Here is a 22,180-nt window from a genome sequence, read left to right as displayed (position 1 = left end):
TGGGTAGACTCTTGCTTCCCACCCATGCTGTTCTCACTGAGGTTGGAAATGTTATTAATTTTATTTAGTGTGGGGAAAAACTTGGCTAACCCTTCAAAACTATCTTTCGAGTCCTGTAATCCAGTGAAGTCTTTATTTACAATGGTAATAGCTATTTTTCCCAGTGCTGTCCAAACCAAGTTCTCTCTGGTTACAAGAGAATGAAGCACTGTTTACTATTTTCATGGCAAAATGGTCCTATTTTATTTTTCAGTTTGGGGGAAAAGCAGCAGAACCTTGTTTAGACAGTTTTCTAGAGAAAGAAGCAACTGTTACTTTCCACGTGGTGCTATCGTTTAATGGCTTTTGTGCCAGGGGCTGAGGGAGGAAGGCAGGCAGTCATATACGACATGACAAGTGTAAAACTGTTACTCTGAAACTTGGATTTTCCTCTTCTTTCCAGTCCTAATCCTTGATATTACACACTAGCACATGAGCACTGAATTTCAATTCTGCCCCTTGATTAAAGTGGGTTTGGTTTCTTTTTTCTTTGGACTCAAAATTATCTAAGTACAAGATAATAACATTGTATGATGATGTGAGTGAAAACACTCCTCACTAATTGCCATTTCAGATGTATACGGTGCCCCTGAGAGAGGATGGTTTTACTGAGGTCTTGGTTATGTACGCCTAAAGCTGTGCAGATACCAATTTCTTGCACAAACACAAAAAGCGCGAGTGATGGCAGCACGGAAGATGTAACTGAAACCTTCAGAGAGCTACAGAGCACTGAGATGCTGGCTTCCTTCCCTTAGGACCCACCAAAAAGCAGGTGGAAGAAGGTAAGGAACTCTAGATTTGGAGGGGGGCGAGGGGGAAAGTGATCTGGGGAAGACCTGTAACTTAGTGTCGTCCTTGACAGTTTCATGGCAATTGTGTTGGGTTTCACTTGACCATACCAGCAATGTAATTACACCCTACCTATCCTTCCCCCCTTCATATAAAAGGAAAAAGTCAAAGATGAAAGGTAGTTTTTCCTTCCTGCGGTAGTTGTGGTGGGTTTTTGAAGCACTGTGAACAGGTTTGGAAGTGGCTGTATTAAATTATTCCAGGTCATGGTTTAAGAGAAGTAGGGAAGAGGCTGTTTGAAGAGTTTGGCTTATTTGGAAGTTAGATAACGGCTCTCCAAATAGGCTATGGCAGTTGGTGGACCAATGCCTAGATACTTAGGTAACTTGTTCATTCTCCATATGTTTTGGTCTGCTTGCTCCTATTCAAGATGAATAAATATAATGAAAATATCGCATTTCAGTCTGTTAGCTCTAAGAGGCATTTGGCTTTTCAAAGCTAAGAGCCAAGAGTGAGATTATATGTGCAAGGTTTGCAGGATCTGTTATTAAAAGATGGTAGGCTAGAAAAGTTTTTTGCTGATGTGCAAAAGTGCAAAACCAGAGTGGGCATCCTGGGAATTTCAAGTGCAGCTGACAACAAGCCCTTGCAGCCAGTTGATTCGGAGGGATGTGGTCTGAAAAAGGGATTGACGGAAGACAGTATTGGGGAAAGCACTAATAGGATGTAGCCTTTATAGCCAAATAGTTCCCATGCATAACTGGTCTACCATGACCAGTGTGCTTTTTGATGTAAATGAAGTAGGCTGCACTGTAAGGAATGGGGGTTGAATTCCCTCCCCACACCTGAGCAGATGCTCTCAGTGGCAGTGGGAAGGAGGCTGTGTGACACCCTGCTGCTGTGACTTTTGCTGTTTGCTCCCACCTTGCCAGCTGTAAAGCTCCTCTAACAGTCACAGCGCTCTGCTTGGAAAAAAAGTCTGAAAAGGCAAGGAAACCAGGAAAAAGCTGTAAGTTCCCTCAGACCATTCTTGTAATAGCTTTTACACTATGGGTTAATCTAATTCAAGTGTATTCAACCTTCAATCAAAAAGCATAAAGTAGGTACTTAGGTTCATCCCCCGCATAAGGAGTTCAATGTGAGACTGCCCCTAAAAAATGTTGTTTACTGGAGTATTGCCTTCTGCTGGAGAGTTCTGGTTCTTGGACAGGAGCAGCAGATCTGCCAATTCCTACTAATAATTGCGTTAGTAAAGTCATAGGAAATAAATAAGAATTTCCTGGAGAAGGATATTACGAAGAAGTAGGAGACCAGATTAACTTCCTAGATGAAGGTGGCTGAGCTATTTAAAGGATTCAAGTAATAACCGAGAGAGATGTCTTAGTCAAAGACACACAGATACTAAAAAAATCAGTGTCTGTGACAGGTGACAAAATCCACTTGCTCTAGAAAAAGAAAGTGGGACTGCTGAACGCCATCCTCTCGGTGTGCACGGACAGGGAAGGTGGATACCTGAAGTGGCGGACAAAGCGTAAGAAGCTTGTAAGGACGATGAAGTTTGACAGGCAAGAATGAAAGGAAGACACATCTAATAATAGTGTGTGTTTAACCGTTTATCTCTCATTAAGGAAATAAGCAGCTCAGAAAACGGTCGTAGTTAACTTGCAGCAATTAAGTGGTGCAGTACCTTCTAAGACACTGCACAGTCAGCGTTTCCAGCACACACTTAGGTCAGGGCTTTGAACGACTGTTTGACGTGGGCCTAAATCTGCAGCAGAAATTTCCAAATACCCTTTTTCCCTAGTAGGCTGCTTGTTTGGCAGTATTTTAGAAGGACAGCATCTCAGTGCTTCATGTACTTCTGTCCTGAAACAACCTGGTGAATTTGTTTCCAACTGCTTGGCCAAACATTCCCAAAAATCCTTTACTGGTTTTGTGTGGACTACAAGTGCCGGTCACAGATCAGGGCCTCATTTATGGGGAGCTGGATTCACGTTGAGACTTGAGCTCGTCGGTCTGGACTCCCAGACACGTGAAAGCTAGCCATTGCGATTTTCACTACTTTTAAGTTCCCATGCCTGCCCACCATTGCACTTCAGATGTGTTATGAGCAAAGTAATACCTCCATCTGCCTTCACTCTGGGCTTCAAGGCACCGGTGAAGTTGGCCTGAACTTCACTCTGGCTTAGAGCTGCAAGTGCTGGCAGCAGCCGACAGCATTTTTGTCTCTTGACTCCTGGCAGCAGCATGCTGCTAGGTTGTGGCCACGAGTAACATGTGCCACCTCTACAACCTGCACATCCACCACCTGGAAACGGACAAAGGATAAAGGGGGTTGGGTGGGAGAAACAGAAAAAAATGGTGGTCAGCATGGCTCAGAGTTTCCTAGAGATCCCAGCAGACTGTGTGACCATTTGCTCTGACTCTCCCATATAAAGCAGATTATAATAGTTCTCATGGTACTCTGTGGGGAGGGTTAGGTCACAGCTTGGGTTAGAATTTTACGATGTGCCTGTTCTCTGTCCTGCAGGTTAAGGTTTTGTACTCTATCAGCAGAAAGCAGAGGGTACTGAGGGATCACTGATACCTGGAAAGGGACCCTGGTCGGTCCCCAAGCAGCCTGTAGCATGCACTCCATCAAGGCTGTATTCCAGAGGAGAGGAACCACAGAAGAACCCCCTGCTCCCATCCCCACTGCACAGCCGTTCTGCATCTGGAAATGTGGCACTGCCTGTGCTAACGCACTCTCAGGGCAATGAGGAACAGATTTAGATGGAGGTATTTTTATATTTGTTGCTGCAGTCTTTTCCCTAGATGATCTTTTCTGACTGTATGAGCTGGATATCTCTGTTTTTCTGCTACAAAGACTTGTGCCAAGAGAACAAAGTGATCTATCTCCTTGGCGTCTCGGTCACGAAGACCGGTGTCCCTTGGGGCTGCCTTCAAGGATCCCTACAGGTGACTCCACCACCACAAAGGCACCCCTTTCTCGCTGCCTCTGCCTACCCCAGCGCATGCCATCAAACCGTGGGCCCTACGGCAGGTCTGGATCATGCTCCACAGCTAAGCAGTAAGTAACTAAAGCTTCAAGTGTCCTGCTAACAGAGCGTCACCCAAGCATAATCCAGGCCCTGACTCAAATTGACAAGGACAGGTTGGCCTCTGAAATAATCTCTTTAAATAGCAGCAGCCGTCTCTCTCAAAGGCGCTTCCCTCTCCCAGCAAGCGCTGGAGAGCGGCTTCCAGCACGTCGCCCGCTGCTCCCCCCCGGGCGCTGCAGGGCTGGCACTTCTCTCAGGCAAGTGTGGCCCCTGCCCACAGCCTCCCAGCTTTGCTTTGCACCAGGAATTACAATGAATTTTGCAGCGCAGTTTCTCTACTCCAGGGTGTTAAAAAACAGAAGCCCCAGGGACCACTCCAGGGAAGATGAAGACTACGATCCTTTCTGGCAAAGGTTGGAGAATATTGCTGTCTGACTTAGAGCTAGAGTGCTCCTTTCTCCCCCTCAGGGGTCATGGTCAGCCCTCGGGGTCCACCCAGGGCCAGGCCCACGGACATGACAACCCCTGGACCCCTCCTGCCTCCTTACGGTGTCGTAGTTGGAGTTTTGCTTCACCTCGTTGTTTATTTAGTCGCTGTGCTGTATAGGTAATACTTTCTTTTTCCTTTCCTTACTTTCTAAAAAAAAAAAAAGAAATTGTTTGTAATTTTCCAATCTCTGTCAGGGTTCTGTGGGGATGAGTTGCTCTTGGAGTCATCCAACAGAAGCACTGGAGATTTGCATACTTTAAGCCTGTGGAGTTCAGCTTTTTTATTTCTTCATGAGTACAGTATTAGAAATAACCCTAGGTGGGCTGACAGACTGCTGAAAATTTATCTTGGGGTGGCCTGTATCAGGTCCTGTTATTACAGGTGTTCTGCAGTTGTCTTTGTTATAGTGCTTACAGTCATCTTGAATTCCTGTTTTCAGGCTTGGATGGTGCAGATGGAATTTAGGAGACGTCTTGTGCCCTTGTGCAGCACCAGCTGGGGGTGTGCACCCGTACGGCATGCTTGTGTTTGCACAACCTCGCTCTTAACCTTTTCCATAATTGTTTTCTCCCCCAGTTTTATTATCTGGACAGCTCTAGCAAGATCACCACCTGATGTTGCCAGATGTGGTATAAACAAGGGGCAGTTCTCATTTCCTGCACCCCGCCAATAGTTGCAGAAGTTGGTAATACTTAAAACATAAATTGTTTCAGTTGGCTCGATACCGTTTATAAACCCTCATGGAACACCAAAGGGGAAGACAAGATCCCAGTTCTGCATTGAAAAAACGGCTTGCCCGAAGTCACACGTGATGTGGCGTGTTCTGCACTGAACTGAGAATCTTAAACCAGTCCTTTCTTCACAGGACCATTGGGTTATGCTATTTGTTCTTTATTACAAGTGAATTATGGAGATGTGTTAATCACCAGAGAACCTCTAAACTCAGAATGCGTTTAACTTAAAGAGGAAAAAAGTTTAATTATTTTAAGAGTTTTAACTGCCAAACTGTGTGCAGTGTTTGGTAGTGCCCATTTGACGTTCACAGCCATGAATGTCCTGTAAGAACTGCTGTGTGGGATGGGGCTGTTTGAGGGACGCTTGGAAGGCGTTGAAGCAGAGGTAACCAGGAAGGGTGACCTTCCAAGGAGTTCTTGCTTTCAGATTACTTTTTCTCATGTTTCTATTTAGCAGCTGAGACCCAGCTGCTGTTGCCAGCAGTAAGCAATGACATTACAGTAGCTCGTACAGAAGACTGGCGATGGATTATGACCACAGATGAAGGCAGATATAGAACTAGGCTCAGGCTCTGGTAAATCTGACTTACTGGAAGTAGGGAGATGTTTTATCAGAAGTGATAATGCAGCTTGGTTGTTCCCTGCATGAGCCTGAGTTTTCTTTGCATTTGTTGCTGGTGTAACATCACGCAGTTTTGTCAGACCTGTAAATGGTGAGTAGAGCTATAAATGCCTGCTCAATCTCAGGGCTTGGTTGCTATGTACTTATCTGTGCTGGATGGGCACAGTGCATACATACCCTAACGTTTGTGTCACACGGGCTGATAACTAAGCCCTGATCTCTTTCTCTTTAAGACACTCTGATAAGCAGCCCTGCCACGAACTTCCTGTGGCAGTCTCAGGCAAGTCGCTCGATCTGTCTGTGCCCCAGTTTCTATCAATAAAGTTGAGCAAATATTTACTGAATTTGTCTTCCTCTTTCAGGGAAGATGTTGGTGATTCCTGCGCGATTTAGGAACAAGTTGTGTGGGGTTTGGGTAACTGAATGTCAGAGATGCGTTTTCGATGCCCGTCCTGTAATTGCCACTTGTTGGAGTGATACAGCCTCAAAGGGCTATTTCTAAGTACCAGTGTTATACAAAATAACGGTAATTTGAGAAAGTCACGTCTGAGTGCAGTATTGTCTGTTTGAACTGTATTGTCAAAGAGAGATCTAGCGCGTTCCTTCGCCATGCCTGGGGGAGTTTACTTGTCACCCTCTAGTCCTGCAGAGGACACTCAGACACTCGGCAGTAACCTAGAATTACTAGCAGTGAAGGTGACATCTCTTATGATGCTTCTTGCCATTTGCATCTCTGCAAGCCTCAATTTTTCTATCGTTTCTCTTTCATAAAGGCTATTGCAGCATTTGGATGTGTTTGGGAGGGGGGGCAGGAAGTAAAAGAGGACTTGGGATAGAACAGGAATGTTTAGGAGCTATTGGGAAAGAGGATTGCAACAAATAGGGAAGGTATCAGAGGGGTGGGGAAGGCTCAGGCATCCAAAAGGGTCAGAGGAGACAGGACTGGGGACATGGGGTAAGAAGGATTAATGGAACTGGGGAGGTTCTGGGTAAAAAAGGGATTTGGGTGAGGGACAGGGTCCTCTCTCATATCCTGGGATTACCTCTTTCTCACTCCTTTTAGAGGAGATCCCCCAGCCCTAGTCACATCTCAGTCATAAACCCAGCAGGCTGCTCCCCCTGCTGCACCCCCCAGTAGGTGACCCCTCTCTGCTCGACACTGAGGAATGAGACAGCAGTGACTTTACAGGGATCACCATTTGCTGTAGTATTATGAACTTGCAGGCATAAGATCTGAGCCCATTTATCCAGAAAGCAGGTAAGTATGTCTAAAACTGTATCTGACCGACGTCTGTTGCTCGGTGTGCTCCAGAAGGTGTTCAGGGAGAACTGAAGATGAGGGCAGCATATAGATATGAGCTTAAGAACCCCCTGCCCCCAAAACATTAAAAAAGAATAAAATAAAAAAATCTACATAGAGAGAACATATGCGTATGTGTGTATGGGTGCTGCTGAGTAAATTGCAGGCTAGCCCCAAATTCACTGGGGTGGTTTGAAGCGATATTCGAGCTTAACGCTTTGCCAGTTTGCACTATGCTGCTGATCAGTCTGAGTTAGGCATTGGAGTTTGGAATTCTTGTCATGGCATAGACCTATAAGGATGCTAAAATACTCTGCAGAACTTGTTCCATACTGTTGGTCCCTCTTCGTGGTGAGGGTGTATTATTCTGAATGCAGATGATAAAAACTGCTGTAGAAATGACAAAGAAATGATGAGTTTTAAGTCTTATATTAAAATTTCTTTATTTCCTTTTCTGACACTTGAATTCCTATTTGCGAAGCAGCACAGTAACGTGGGAATGTATGTCCATAATTCCAACTTCGTTTCTGCCTCAAAACACGTTGTTGTGACTCGTTTGGTAAGAGGTGTAAAAGCTGCCAAACGGGCCAAGGGCTGACATTGGGTACGTCTGCAAATCAAAACGGCAACGCTGGGGCAGACCAAAGAGCAGCTGTCTCTGTGTCTTCTCTGTCATGGTGGCCAGTTACAGGAGCTTGGAGAAAGACAAAAGCCACCTAAGAAGCTTGCTCACATATGCTTTTGTGGAGCCTGCCCAGTAAGGGCTTAGGGGCTTCCTGAATCACAGATTGCTTCTTGAATTATGTGTTTACTGGTCACGATTAGACCTACTTCCATATAGTTGCAGGTTTTTTAGGAACCCGTTTTTACCATTGTCCTTCATAGCATCCTGTGGCAATGAGTTTTCCGAGATAATTATTTTCTGTAAGAAGGGAACTTTACAGTTTCTGATACTTCCATATGATTTCCACCAACATTTATACTGGCAGAAAGAGCGACTAATCCTTCCCAGTTTGCCATTTCCTGGACATCTGTGACTGTGTAGATTCTTTTGCTCCTTCAGTTTTAGAATCTGAAAAGATCCAGTATATCAGTTTAATCTGTTCAGCCTGTTGCGTGGATCCTGAGGAAGGCAATCTGCACGTGCTCCATCTGATGGGGGCGTGCAATTGTCCCATCGCTGCAGGATAACTGTGTGGGCATTTCTTTCTCCTTGTAATGAAGGCAACAGTTGTGGTCTTTAGGTATACATATTTTTATATATAAAAAATAATTTATGTTGTTTTTATTAATTTCTTAGTTTATTAATATTACTATTTTTCAAACTTTTTTTCCTCGGTGCTACTTAACTTGATCAAAATTATCAGTATATTCAAAAAACCAAAATGGAAACAGAAAGATTATTCATTCATAGTTGTTGTTTATTATCATTCTAAGAGTACATTTCAGCACACACTGTCTTTGCATTGGCTTTGAGACTTTAAACCACGTAAATCTATCTGCTTAAACAAATGATATTTTTTCCAGTTCCTTAATTATTCATGGAATGTCTGCATACGGATCTTCTCTTTTATTTTTTGCAGTTATGCTGAGCAGCTGTTCTTGAAAAAGTAGGTTTTTAAACTCTATTTTCATGTTTGGTTTTACTAATCACTTTAAAGGTAAAATGTGATTTATAACCATGTAACAAAGCTTGCCAGCTGGATATTTGTTTTATGGATGGAAATAAACAGACTTTTTTATGAAAACTTTCCCAGACAAACTCCAAAAAAGGAAAAGCGATCCATTTGAAAGGAGCAATGTTTTGTAATGCTGGGGTTTGTATTTATATTGGCTGAGATTTTCCTCTGGTGGGCATGATCGCTGGAAGAGGGGCCGTATTTTGTCACTGCGCATGAGAAGTCACATGCTGTCTTTTTGGGAGCACTTGCATGTGTTGCTGCCTGCTTTGACTGTTCCTGCAAAGGAAATTCATGCTGAGGTAATACCATGCCAAGCGTACGAACTGTGTTTGAGGAGATCAATGCATGTGACCAAACAGGGTTATTAGTTGCCTGTTTGTGAGGGATCATCAGACCTCAACCCAGTGCTTGCCTTGGGAGTTTGAGAGCTCTCAGTGGGTCTGTGGCACAGCCGGGTGGGTTGAATAGGGAAAAATGTCATTTGGTAATGTAAATGAAAAATATGTACATAGAATGGAATAAAAACTAATCTGAAATAAATGTATACCATACATACATATACAATAGCATGACATTCCTTTGGTGATGAGGCTGCTGGCCTTTCACATGCAGATGGATGATAGTTTCCATATTAAATGTTGGGATGGTAATGTTTCAGATGTGCTTTGAACCTATCTCAAGCTTGAAAAGCCTATGCATATTTTACGGCTGGTTGACTTTTTCCAATGGTCTTAAGATGTTGCCTTCAGGGTCCTGAGCAGATATTCACCGTTCATGAGAGCAGTGCTGCAGATCGAGGATGGAGAATCTGATTTACTTCCCTCCTCTGTTCTGCCAAAAAAAAAGGAAAGCCAAGAGTAGGGTCAAAAAGCCATATCCCATTTTGGTCTTTCTATTTGCAGATTATAACAGTTGATGGCACCAGTGTGGTGTGGCATTCCCTGTAGTTTGTCCTTTCTAGCAGAATCCTAGTTCATCAATAGCCTTTTTGTGGTCATCTTTGGCTGGGGTTTTTTATAGACTTTTTGCAGTGAATTGCCACAGATGCAAGGAAAAAGAGTGAATTCATCTCCTATCTCAAAGGCCAGTCAGTAAAAAAAAATTTGACCTAGAAAAATCACAATTTTTTTATCTACCTATGTATTTTACCCTACGTATACCCTTTTAAGCCATTGCCAGTGTAAGAAATATCATTCATTGCTAATGCTTGCTGAACATTGTAGATAATATGTTTAGAGATAAGATGTATATGTTCTTCTCTTTTTGGAGTGGCTGTGGGATACTGTGATATGGAAAATGTTGGGGGGTTTTTTTGAGGGGATGTAGGGAATGAACTCCTAACAGTGATGTGGCTTCTTCGATGATATTAGCTGTTGTTTATGCCAGGGGCTGTGCTGTAACAAGTTCACGGGGAGACAGGCTGATCTGATTCTCATCTTTGCATTAAGCTAGCTAATACGCATGAGAACTAACACCACAAGTTTAACATCTTTATGAAGTGTTCCAACCCTCTAACCCCAAAGGACCAGAAATGCAGAAAAGTACGGAATAGAGCCACTTGATAAACTAGTTAATTTGAAGGCAGAATGCCTGCTGTTTGGGGGTATCAGCTTTAAGATATGGTATTGGGAACATATTTTAAACCACAAGTTTCAACATAAACAAGTTACAAATGGGTAAATACTTTATTTATTTATCTTAGAAAATCAATGTCGATCTCATTAACTTCGGCAAGAGAAGACCTTGCCACAAAATTTGTCCTTTTTTGTCTCCTGTGAGGATATGCAGGTTGATGTTACTGGTACATAACTTGATTCAAATAACAAAACCTTTTATGTTGCCCATATTGTTATGTGAAGTCCTCCGTGGAACAATTGGAAGCGTAATAGGAAGCAGAACTACAGGCACAGATTATGGGGACCATGAAGAAAATGGATGATACTGCCAAAAGTGGGACAATTGCTCAAAAAGCAGCTGTTTCTAAATGCTTTAAAATTCTTTTTTGAAATTATTACAATGCATATTACAGTGCTGATCCCTGCTGCAAAACTAGGGCAACATTCGCTTTACCCAGCCCTGCTGGGTGTAACTTAAATCCAAATTATTTATGAAAATGGCAAATTTATTTTTTTTTGAGATGATGCTGAAATCTCTGACATAATTTAACATGTATGTTTTTTAGAAAACCCTTTCTTCCAAATAGATTAGTATTGAGTCATTCATGTGGAGGGTCTTATACCATCTGTGTAATCATAGCTCTTTTCCAAATCACCGTCTTCTGCTGAATGTTCCTTTTTCCCCACATTACTCTCCAAATTCTTGGAGTTCCTAGAAGTTTTGCATTTATTTGTTAGTAGGGCTGAAAACTCCTGCACTACAGTGTATTTATCCCTTGTGAACTCCTGAACACTGTAGACCATAGAGAAAGGCAGTTGAAGGTGAGGAAAATCGGCAAATTTTTGTAGCAGTGTTGTCTCTCCAAAGTTTCTTGGGGAAGGAGGTCTGTGTGGCATCACTGTGTCATCTTCTCTACAGTTGTTTTTATCTATGAAGCAATAACTTGGATCAGGAGACCTAGTTCTATAGCTCTGTAGTAGGATATAATTGTTACTCCTTATCAAAGTAATTTCCTTCCCATCACGAGGCAGCTGACAACTGTCAAGAGTAGGCTCTGCAAGTATGCAAGAGCAGAGAAGCAGACCTCTTGCGTACAGTGTGATGACGTTTGTTACTGCTGGTCATAGTATCAGGGAATGCTCTGCAGCAGCTATTTGCCTTTTTTGAAAAGCATGGAATTGCATGCAGCAAATACAATCCCAGTTGTTCCAAAATTTCTGGAAGCACTGAACTGGGATCGGGGCAGATTGAGACTGAGTACTGAAGAAGGTCTGGCTGCCCAGACATCATGGATTATATCGTTCTTATTTTCTTGGGTATGACAGTTTCCCAGTTTGTCCACATGCCAGGTTACGTGTGGCTTTTCTGAAAGCTGGCTGGTTACACTAACTTTCAATCCACCGACAAGATAAGGTAATATGACAGCAATAATTCAGTCTGCCTGTTTGAGGCTTGCAAAAGAGCAACTGAGATGTGCATCCTTCTTAAATGCTAAATGTCAAGCCTTTAATCATCCAAGCTTTCCTAACAGGTTTCTTCTATTTGTTTTTAGGGATGACAATAAAATAAAGAAACAAGATGCCCCAGCACTTTGTGATCTTCACGGTTGTAAGGATGGGCCGATAAGAAATGGCCTTATTGGGCAGAAGCCACCCTCTATCAACCCTGAGAGACTGAAAGATTTTGGTGAGGAGGATTACCTGAACGGGGATGTGAAGACCTGGGAAATGAAGATAGTGAGCCGTAATGAGGAGTTACTTAGGGATGCCGTTTCCCGCATCCCTCAGTCAAGCAGTAGGACCAGCCTGTCAAGCTATAACAAGCTGATTCGATTTGAAGATATTAGTGCAGCAGCTTTCAAAATCCAGTGCGGTGTTCAGAAAACCCCCTGCATGGTAGGGAGTTTATATGGCTTTGCATTCTCTCAGTATTTCTTTTATTTTCTTTATAAAAGTTGATCAGAAATGAACGAAAAGTATGTGTGAATTGCAGCAGATAGATCTGTGTAGGATGACTCATGTACATATTAGTTGTTGTTAACTCTCAATTAGCATTTTCTTCTTACCTATTTACACTAACCTAAGTCCTCAAAGATTGCAGTGACCTGTAAACAAAGGATAAACCACTTTAGGCATAGACTTAATCACTGTGGTATTATGTTCCGGGTGAAAAACTCTCGCTACAAGGAACCTGAGTTGGAGATGGTGGACTGTCAGTGTTTGGGTAAGCAGTCTTGTGGGAGGGTCTGGTTTGGAACTAACCCTCAGATTTGGAGAGTTTGAAGGTACAGATTTTCCTTCCTAGCCTGGCCAACCTGGCAAAGCTGGATAAGTTCTGTAACCAGGTGGTTCTGCCACGTGCATCTTCAACAAAACAAGGACATTAAGATAATACACACACAAACATACGCACCTATCGATCAGCCTAGGTGTGAAAATGACTGAGAAACTCCCATAAATGCACAACATTTGCTAAAGCGTAAGAGAAGTACCATGGCAAGCTATTTAATTTGCAGTGTATTTCTACTATTGGGGACTCTTCATGAAGGCTATTGGAGACACTGTGGCTAATCTCCTCTTTGCCCTGCAGTGGGTGAATCATAGAATCATAGAATCACTTTGGTTGGAAAAGACCTTTGAGATCATCGAGTCCAACCTTTAACCTAACCCTGCCATCCCACCACTAAACCATGTCCCTAAGCACCTCATCTATCCTTCTTTTAGATACATCCAGGGATGAGGACTCTACCACCTCCCTGGGCAGCCCATTCCAGAGCCTGACGACCCTTTTGGTGAAGAAGAAAAGAGTGTCTTTGCCAAATGGCAATTCTTAGCAGCAGCTCCAAATCTGTCTCCTGATGAACCCCTCCCTGTTGCTGGCCTGGGGCACCCCGCCATCCTCACCGGTTAACAGTCCCTGGAGCAAAGTGGTTGGGTCTGCAAGGTGCAGCAGTTCTCCTGGTTCCCAGATGGTACCTGCTGATCCAGAGACATCTTAATTACTTTTGGTGGGGTTTTTTTAGCTTAGAGTACCCAAAATAAGGATAGCTGTGGGTTTTTTGTAGCATACTACTGAAGAAGTGTGTCTTGTAGCAAAGGGCATGATACAAGACCATTTGGGGCTGTAGGGTGGCACAAAAAACTTGCAGGGTACCATTGGTCAGAGTGCAGGGAGTCAACCTGGGTGCATTTTGCATTCACGTACTGCCTGTTCAGCGTGACTTATGGGTAAACCACCCTGCCAGCTGTACTTGGATTTCCTTTCAGAGTGGAAAAGTTGGCTTGTTCGGGATGGTGGCAGGGGGAGTGAGCAAACACGTGTGCAGCATGGGTGGGTGGGGGCCAGAGCCTGGGCAAACAGGGGGAGCGTGCCATACTCTGCGCATTGCATCATTTGTCACCCGAACTCTCAGACTGTCACTCTTGAGAGCAGAGTCAGTGCTCTAGGTGGAAGCGTCAGTCTTCTGCTTTTGTGGACAGTCTGGCCCAGGAAGAGAAGATTTGCATTTATATTGCAGGTAGTGAGCACTGCACTTCTCTCTAACTCTGGTCATAGTTGTTAGAAGGGTTTAATCTAGATAGGTCTGTGGGCAGGAAGAGGGCTTAATTTGGAAATCAGAACTAGCTAGCTCCGTACCCTTTGATAGCCTAGGTCACCCCTTCCCTGCAGCTCAAGGCGTTGTGCGCTTCTGCCAAACAAATAAAGTCTCTCTCAGCCCCATCCCCTGCGCCACGGCCTCGCTCTCAACACATCCTAATGCAGGAAAAGGCGAGACTGCGCCACTGAGCCCATCTGCTGCTCCCCCAGGAATCTGTGTAACGCAAAACTTTTTGTAAACTGATCGTGCTCCTGCTCACAAGTAGTTAAGGTCTCTTTGGCCAGTTCACGCCATTTGTTCTCAGGCAGCTTTGCCCCTCAATGTAAATAGTTCTTTTCGCTTGGGTGTCCCTGGCAGATTTATGCAACGTGGTTTTATCCCCTTTCTGCATTTACTGTGCCAAGCTAAACAGGCTAACTTTCTTTAGTCCGTTTTTATGGACTATGCTTTTTGCATGATCAGAATAGTGGAAAACCTATATCCCCACTTGTTTTAGTGTGAAAATAGCCCATGACTGTTGCTATTCAAAGCAATGTTCCCACAGAAGTCACTAGTATAAGTTTCATGCACTGATTCAAAAGGAAACTGTTGAAAGCACGGAGTGGTGTCAGGAAAAACACAGATAACCTTTGATTTAACTCGTTGCTGAGAGGTAAGAGCCCCTTTCAGAGACATCTGTTTCCGAGACATTTGCTCAAGTGAGCGTGACTATAACCCACTCAGTTAATTGAATGGAGAAACACTTTGCAGGGTGATTCCTAATCTGCAGGTAAGACCACAGATGGAGCGTCCTGGATCCTTATGCAGGTGTTTGCCAGGAGCTGAGATACGGTGCCATGAATGATTGTAACAGCTGTTACAGCGGTAGTGAGTATAGGAAAACACAAAATTTACATTAAATTGCGCACTTGGTTTGGTTACTGATGCAGGAACTTTAAAGGTTGTTTTGTGTTAGCTTTGTGGGTGCCAAATGGAAGCTGTGCTGTGTGCTGTTGGTTAGACACCGTATCCGTAGTCCTTAGACAAGATCATGGTGACAAAAGGGGAAAACTTGCAGGCTGGTTCAATGAGTCTTACAAGGTCACGTACAACTGAAAATAGCACTGACACCTCCTTTGTTAGAAGTAACTGCTATATTTAGGCTACATGAAAAAAAGCCTCAGTTAAAGGAAGCAGAAAAGGATAACCTAAGGACTTAAACTATTGAGTATCAAAAGGAAAGAAAAATAATAATAATCTGAAGCACACCACCTCTGTGGTAAAGAGTGACTTAATGATACCTATACATAAACGTAGGAGACTTATAGCAGCTTATAAAGTCACAGGATTCATCTCCTTAAATCCTTTTTCTTGTTGCTCACTCTAGAATCCAAGATTCTCTACAAAACCAAAAATGATAGCACTAGTATGGTATGTGAAGAAGCAGTAAAGTAGCGTGTCTTGCCTAGTGTTCTATTTTGCATAGGCATTTTCCATAGATTAGGCTGTTTAGGATAGAGGCTATTATCCTATTAGTGCACTAAGCACTTTCCATTCTTTCAGTTCTGCAGCCAGATTTGCCAAGGAGCAGCAAGTGGTAGCTCCTATTGCAGGATTTTCAGAAGCAAAACAGAGAATCTGGCCCCACCTATGGGTGAGGAGCTGACCATATGCTTGTAAATCCCCTAAAAAGCCTTGAAACACTCCTCTGAAAGGTTTAGTTTAATTGTATACCTTAGAGCAAGTATCTATTATTTCAGCATTTAGTTTATTATATAAATTTACTTTGAAAGTCCCACAGTCTGAAAAATGTCGGTGCATATTACTATGTACGCTATATACACCACGTGCATGACACTGCCAGATACTTTTTGAGATAAATATTTAAAGGATATTGTCATGCTGTCTTTTAATCTATATCTCTTTGTGATTTACCATAAATGAGGGCTTGATCCCCTAAATCCCCAGGTCCTCCTTTGCTTTGGCAGCCAATGGAAGAAACAGAGCCAGTTACGAAATACAGACGCAGTAAGTCTGTGGAACTGGAACCCACAGGCTTACTGCACCTCTATTCATAAGTTATCTTGTTTAAAACTCTTGTTTTAGATAATATGGTAATAGGAAGTTAATATGGGGATACCTGCTGTCTTGCATGTCTTACTATAAAAATTGATAAAAGTTTGCTGTTAAAAAACCCCATGCACTTGGACACTGCATGTACTGTGCTTGCTAATTCCTCTCAGCTCAGGGATCCTTTCTGTCCAAACACTGAGCATTTTCAAACAACTGCTGCTTACGCTTGCCATCCTGGGAAATATTTTTTATTATTTCCGTCATTCTTCAAATAAGAAATGTCTTTACTAATGTTGGAGTGGCCTTAGGATGCAAAATGGACAACATTCAGTAGTGAATCAGTGGCAGAAACCATAGCAGAGTCATAATGGGACTCAAGGAGGAATTTTCTAACTGCTTTTGTACCTATTAGGACATGACCTTTATTTTTTGGGGTATTCAATATCCAGTTCTGGCAAGTGCTAAAATGTCAGACCATAGGGCGATTTTTGAAATAATTGAAAAAACATATTTTAATATCTGTATTTGAACAGTAAGACCAAAAAAAGTGCTATTTTCAGAATTCATAATGGCATGGGCTACATATTTCACTGCTCTAAGTTTGAAAATTACTTTCATAAACCAGAAGAATCTGGTAGGTAATAACATGCTATCATATTTTTCTAAAGAAACAGATTATGAAATTTACTTTTTAGAGCTCATACTTAATAGTTGAATGCATGCCTCACCAGGGAGCTGATGGGGCATGGAAGATTTTTCTTAATTTTAGATACATCCCCATAATAACACCTCTATCCACCAGTATTCTAGGCTATCCAAGCAGTATGGAATGGACATCTACCTGAAGAAAGAGTTCCTCCAGTACACGGGATCTGTGAAGGAACGAGGTGTACTTTACCTTCTGACATCATTGCCTCAGGTATAACAAAATGTCAGTGTTCAAAAGCAAAGAGAATAGTTCTGCTTCACAAAAAGAGAGCAAAATTAAAGATAATTTTACCTGTAATGCCCATGGAATTGCAGTGTTCCTTGCCCTTTGAACCATTGTGCTGAACAACATAGATGGGCCTGCAAGTATCTGAATGTAAAATACTACTTTATTTATGCTTGGCTGATCTGCTGGTGAAATGCTTAAAAATATTTGAAAGAAAAATTCACAAAATGTAAACATCGGCATTTTCTGTGGCATTTAGGTGAAAGTGTTTGTATACGTACTATGGTTCTGGTGTGTTGAAACCACCAAACTCTAAGTGATGATGAAATTGAGTTGCAATGGGTGGTGAGAAGGATCTGTTGAATGAGATGAGAAAAGCACCAATTGATTTTGTAATGAATTTCAGTATCATTACATTAATAGCTTGTTTGTCACTTGTCGTAGGAGGTTATTGAGTGTCTGCAGCAATAATAATTATAATTAGCGTGATAGAGCAGCCCAGGAACAGAGGTTATTCCTGCACTTTTGTAATATGAATAAATCCTTCTATTAAAGGGAAACCTGAAATGAAATAATTTCACGCAGGCAGCGAAGAGGGACGTGATATCAGCTCTGAGGGGTCAGATATCGGCTCTTCTGGGATCAGCTGGAATTTTGCAGCTAATTCCAATGGAACAAGAATTGAAACCAGAGGAGTGCAGGGACAGGGATTGACCTTGTGCTGTCTTAGCTCTGTGTCTAAGTCCTGAGATCACACCAGACATGCGTATACTGTATCATGATATCATAACACGATCAACTGGTACAGGAAAAGAAGGACGTCAGATGATTAGAATGATCCAGGATCATACGGGACAACTTTGTGACAGTACATAATGTGCAATAAGCAACCCTGTTTTTTAGGATCAGCAAAGAAAGGGGGTGATCGTGGCTGCGGACAGTAACTTTTCCATGGCTGTTGCTTACCACGCCTCAGAGCTCCGTATTCCAGTGTTTGTCATCATGTCAACCAGCACGTCCCCGGCCAGAGTGAAAATGTGCCGTGAGTACGGTGCCATGGTTATATCCTATGGCACTACAGCTAAGGATTCCCAGACACACGCAAGAAGGTTGGCACAGGAGAACGGTTACCTCTACCTTGAAGAGTAAGTGTAAAGTCAGGCTGATTAGAAAGATTAGATTAGATACTCGCACAGCTCTGTAAAAACAATTTGTTTCATTAAAATTTGATCATAGGTCATAAAAATGTTCCCGTTACCTAGAGTACGGACAGTTACATATTCCCAGGCACAGGTCATGAACCTTTCTGCAGCTGTTAGGGATGGAAACCAAAATGAAACACTCTTCTCCCAAATTAGGCAAACATTTTGATTAGGAATTAGGTGGGCTAATATGATAATGGATATATGTTAACTCTTGATGAACCCTGTCAGAAAGCATTAAGGCTAGCATTCATTTTTGATCTGTCTGTTTGGAGTAAGTTGGGTAAAAGCTAATCTTCAGTGGCACAGTGTAGAGCAAGAGGTTAATACTGTAAAATTCTCACCTATCTGGTGTGAGTGACAAAACTGGGATTCTGCCTTGAAAAAAGACGACTATGAGGCTACTTCGCACATCCATTTAAATTAGCTAAGGATGAGTATACATTTAAGTTGGAACTATTTGAGGTCACTGAACAAGCCAAATCTAATAAAAACATGATTAGAGTAAGATAAGACAGGTAAACATATTTAGAACTGATCAATTTTGCCTTTTATTTATTTTTCTCTCTGCAGTCCCTTTTGCCTTTCCCTTCCTTTTCTTTTCTTACCTTTTTTCAAGTAATATTTCCAAAAGCGCAGAGGAGTGAATCATTAACATGCGGTAGCCAGTGGTCCCTCTGGGGCACTGAGTTGGAATTTTATTCTCCCTCCCCATCGCCAGCTCTGTGCAGGCTTCATCGACCACTTTGTGTTTGTACAGCACCCACCGCAGTGAGTGCCCATTCCCCTTTGGCTCCCGGGCGCTACTGCGTTAAACAGAGCAATAACGAGTAATGGTGCTTGGAGAGAGGATCCCAGAAGCAGCAGAGTGGAGGAAGTCCTCCCTTCTTTCCCAGTTGGTTTATCAGGAAGGTAATATTAAAAACTGTACTCTTCAACTGCACTGTTAGCTCTGCCGGCAGCAAGTGACCCACGGGGCTGGTTGGTGTCCCTTGTGTGTCACTGTGGGCCCAACCTTGGCCCAGACTGAGAATTTCAAAGAAATCTAAGGGAATGAGGTGCCCTAGATCCCACTGAATTTTAAACCCCTTTAAAGAGAGACGCATGGGCTCTCTTTGAAAACGACAGCTTTCCGTAACTTTGTGATTTCCAGAGTTCTGTCAGCCATTTTTCAGTCGATGTGTTAACTCTCAAGTGGCTTGCATCAGCTATCACATTTGCACGTAAGAACTAGATTATTTTATTGTAATTGCACATTTAATCTTCCCCTCCTCCCCAGGTAATTATTTATGTTACATAAGGTAAATATTCTCCAGGTTCTCGAAGCTCCAGGGACAATGCATGTGAAGGACTTCAGCATCTAGCATTGAGGAACTCTAGATGTACACGTTACCATTAATAATATCAAAGCACTCTGATTAATTTCAGCTTTCATGTTGCAAGTAACACAAGACAGAATTATTCAATCTGTTGTTATGTTTAATTAAAACCTCGCAGATGCAACTTTTCACACTCTGGAGAAAAAAAAAAAATAGAAAAAAAAATAGAAAACACCCCCCCCAAACCCACCACTACAGTTCTGAGCCTTTTCATAACAGGATGCCTGAAACACTTGAGATTAGGCGTGGACTGAGAGAGCTTTCCCGGCGAGATGTATGTGTACATGGACAGCCAGTCTTCTTCAATGTGTGTCTGACACATTCATCATCACTCACCAAAGCTGCCTGTAAAACAGAATGGAACTTCTGAAATGTCATCGTATTTCAGTTTAATTCTAGCTTGCATAAAATCCCTAGCAATTTGATCTCTGGATCTCCTTAACCAATGATTCCTTCTTTCCTTCCTGAAGTAGGCATTACGTGACTTGCTTTGGTTTCACCTGCACGGGTAATGTCCCGTAACTGGGTGTGTCAATGCCAGTTCTTCCCATTTCTTGAGTGCAATTAAAGTACTGTGTTATGAAAATGATCATGCAAGAGTTCAATTAAAAGAAGGACACTTTTTATCCAACTGCAACTTCCTGTGAAACTCCAGGAAGGAAATGTGATTTTTCAAGTTGGAATTCAATCATTAAGTCTACCTAATTGCTGCTTAGGTAACATGGGATTTTTAATAACTATAGATGTTCAGGCCCTCATTATAAATGCAATGTGAATATTGCCAGTAAGTAATATGGTACCTGTGGGATGATGTGAGAAAGATTGATTTGTGAATCAGAGAGGTAAGAGTGCTACAGTTGAATTACACACCTTCCTTCCTTCCTTCCTTGAGAGCCCATTTTTTTTCTTGTGTATCTCTACATCCAAATACGGATCAGACCTGACCCTTGGTCATTTGTAATCTGGTTAGTCTCTTACTCCAGGAAGGCCAGCCGACAGCTTTTGAGCCCTTTATTTGGGGAACAGAGGGGAACAGGGCCTGCTAGCTGCCACGTCAGAATTCCATTGGGAAACTGAAGCCTGACAGCCCCTCTTTGATTGCTGGTGTATCACACATTTCAGAAGGCAAACAGCCAAATTTCTAGCTCTGGCTCAAAAATGCTTGTGTAAATCTACAGTCTTTAGATTTATCTGACCTTTTCCTTGATTTTCCTTCAATGGCATATGGTACTGGAAGAAATGTGTTTTCTTTCACAAAGCAAAAATAATCAATCGCAGTGAAAAAAGAATAACCCATTTTATTATAAAAAGCTGAAGGCTGATCAGTGAACTGGTGTTCTAACTAGATGTTAGCAAGGAAAACGTGATTATCTGAAACATTCAATCAAACTGCTAGTAAATCTCCATGCCCAGAGCAGTCTCCTTTGGCCAGAATTTTCAGTTGTTACAGAACTTTTACTCATAAATTGAATATCCCAGGTCCACAGTCATTTTTGCAGGTCCCCATGGATTCCCATGTAACCATGGCAGGGGTAACTCCACAAACTCATTTCTGAATGTTATTTGCGAATAAGGCTTCAGAAGAATTCTTCAGGAGACCAGTGATATATTTTGCCACATAGAAGAGGGAGGAGAGACCTCATTCTGTATCTTGATAAAGACAATAAATTCAAGGGTTCAGTTACCCATCTCATTATGATTTCTTGCCTTCATCTTTAGCTGTGCTACAGGAGTGAAAGTTCATTCATCCCATCCTTTCGTGTACAGCCAAACAGACCCTCCCCCTGAGGAATCTGCTGTGCTTTGCCATATGTGTGAGGTGACCTCCCAAGAGGGCCTTGGCCTCCACCTTGCAGGCACTCTGTGCTCCTGTGCTGAGCCTCTCTGCGCACGTCGAACAGTAACAAAAGCAGAGCTTCCTTGTACCCGAACGTCCTGGCTCAAGCGAATCAAGTGAAGCCATTGGGTCTATAATCCTATTTACTTATCTGTTTGCCAGAAAAAAAACCATAGCATACAGGCATACAGAGGTCTTGTATTTTTTTTGTTCATATATCATTCTACATTAACTTTTAAATAAAATGCAAAACAGCTTTTAGAAATAGATCCAAGTCAACTGTGTGACTGTGCAGTGGATTTTTCTTCAATCTTTTGACTCTGTTTGTCCCTATTCTGCTCATTATATGAAATTTTGCCTGAAAGTGTTTTACCAGTGAGTATTTTGGCACGACTGAATGCTTCTCTTACCCTTCCAGAGTCTTCCAGAGCAATGTGAAGGTATCAGATATTGGCCCTGGATTGTGGAAAGACTTAACTCTGTAGCAATCTGTTTGGTATTTGTGAGGTTGAAAGCAGTGCTTAAATTTCACAAAAATTCCCATTTATCACAAACACTAAATTCCACTTATAAATAAAGAGAAGGAGATTTCCTTTTGAGGCTTTGCTTTTAGTTTGGACCGCAGCGTTTAAAATTTATGGGAAGTGATGGCAGTGGAAACATGGCTTCTGTCCCACCAGCTCCGTAAACATCTGATACTGGTAACAACAGAGATAAGTTCTCTTCAGCCCCAAGGCTGTTTGAGGGGTTTGTCAACAGCACAGGTTTTCTCCCAGTAGGTAACAGCAGGCAATGGTCTCTCTGGTGGCGGTGTCCTGTTGTATCGCCTCTGCCCCTCGTTGTGCTGGTGATCTACTCTCACAT

General features: G+C 42.5%; 1 protein-coding gene across 1 annotated transcript in view; it reads left to right on the top strand.

The window, feature by feature from the left end:
- The first annotated feature begins 4,342 nt into the window (after positions 1 to 4,342).
- Positions 4,343 to 22,180, top strand: part of LOC104129001 (putative threonine dehydratase) — a 30,298-nt gene continuing 12,460 nt past the window's right edge. Inside the window, exons 1-5 of the mRNA XM_035897265.1 lie at positions 4,343 to 4,476; positions 8,599 to 8,625; positions 11,867 to 12,209; positions 16,767 to 16,883; positions 17,802 to 18,043. Of these exons, the coding sequence (XP_035753158.1) occupies positions 4,343 to 4,476; positions 8,599 to 8,625; positions 11,867 to 12,209; positions 16,767 to 16,883; positions 17,802 to 18,043 (863 nt within the window). The remainder of the gene's footprint in view (positions 4,477 to 8,598; positions 8,626 to 11,866; positions 12,210 to 16,766; positions 16,884 to 17,801; positions 18,044 to 22,180) is intronic.

The sequence above is a fragment of the Egretta garzetta genome, unplaced genomic scaffold (assembly GCF_000687185.1).
Source record: "Egretta garzetta isolate BGI_Z169 unplaced genomic scaffold, ASM68718v1 scaffold56, whole genome shotgun sequence".
Classification (NCBI taxonomy): domain Eukaryota; kingdom Metazoa; phylum Chordata; class Aves; order Pelecaniformes; family Ardeidae; genus Egretta; species Egretta garzetta.
This window is presented reverse-complemented; position numbering and strand designations above follow the sequence as displayed.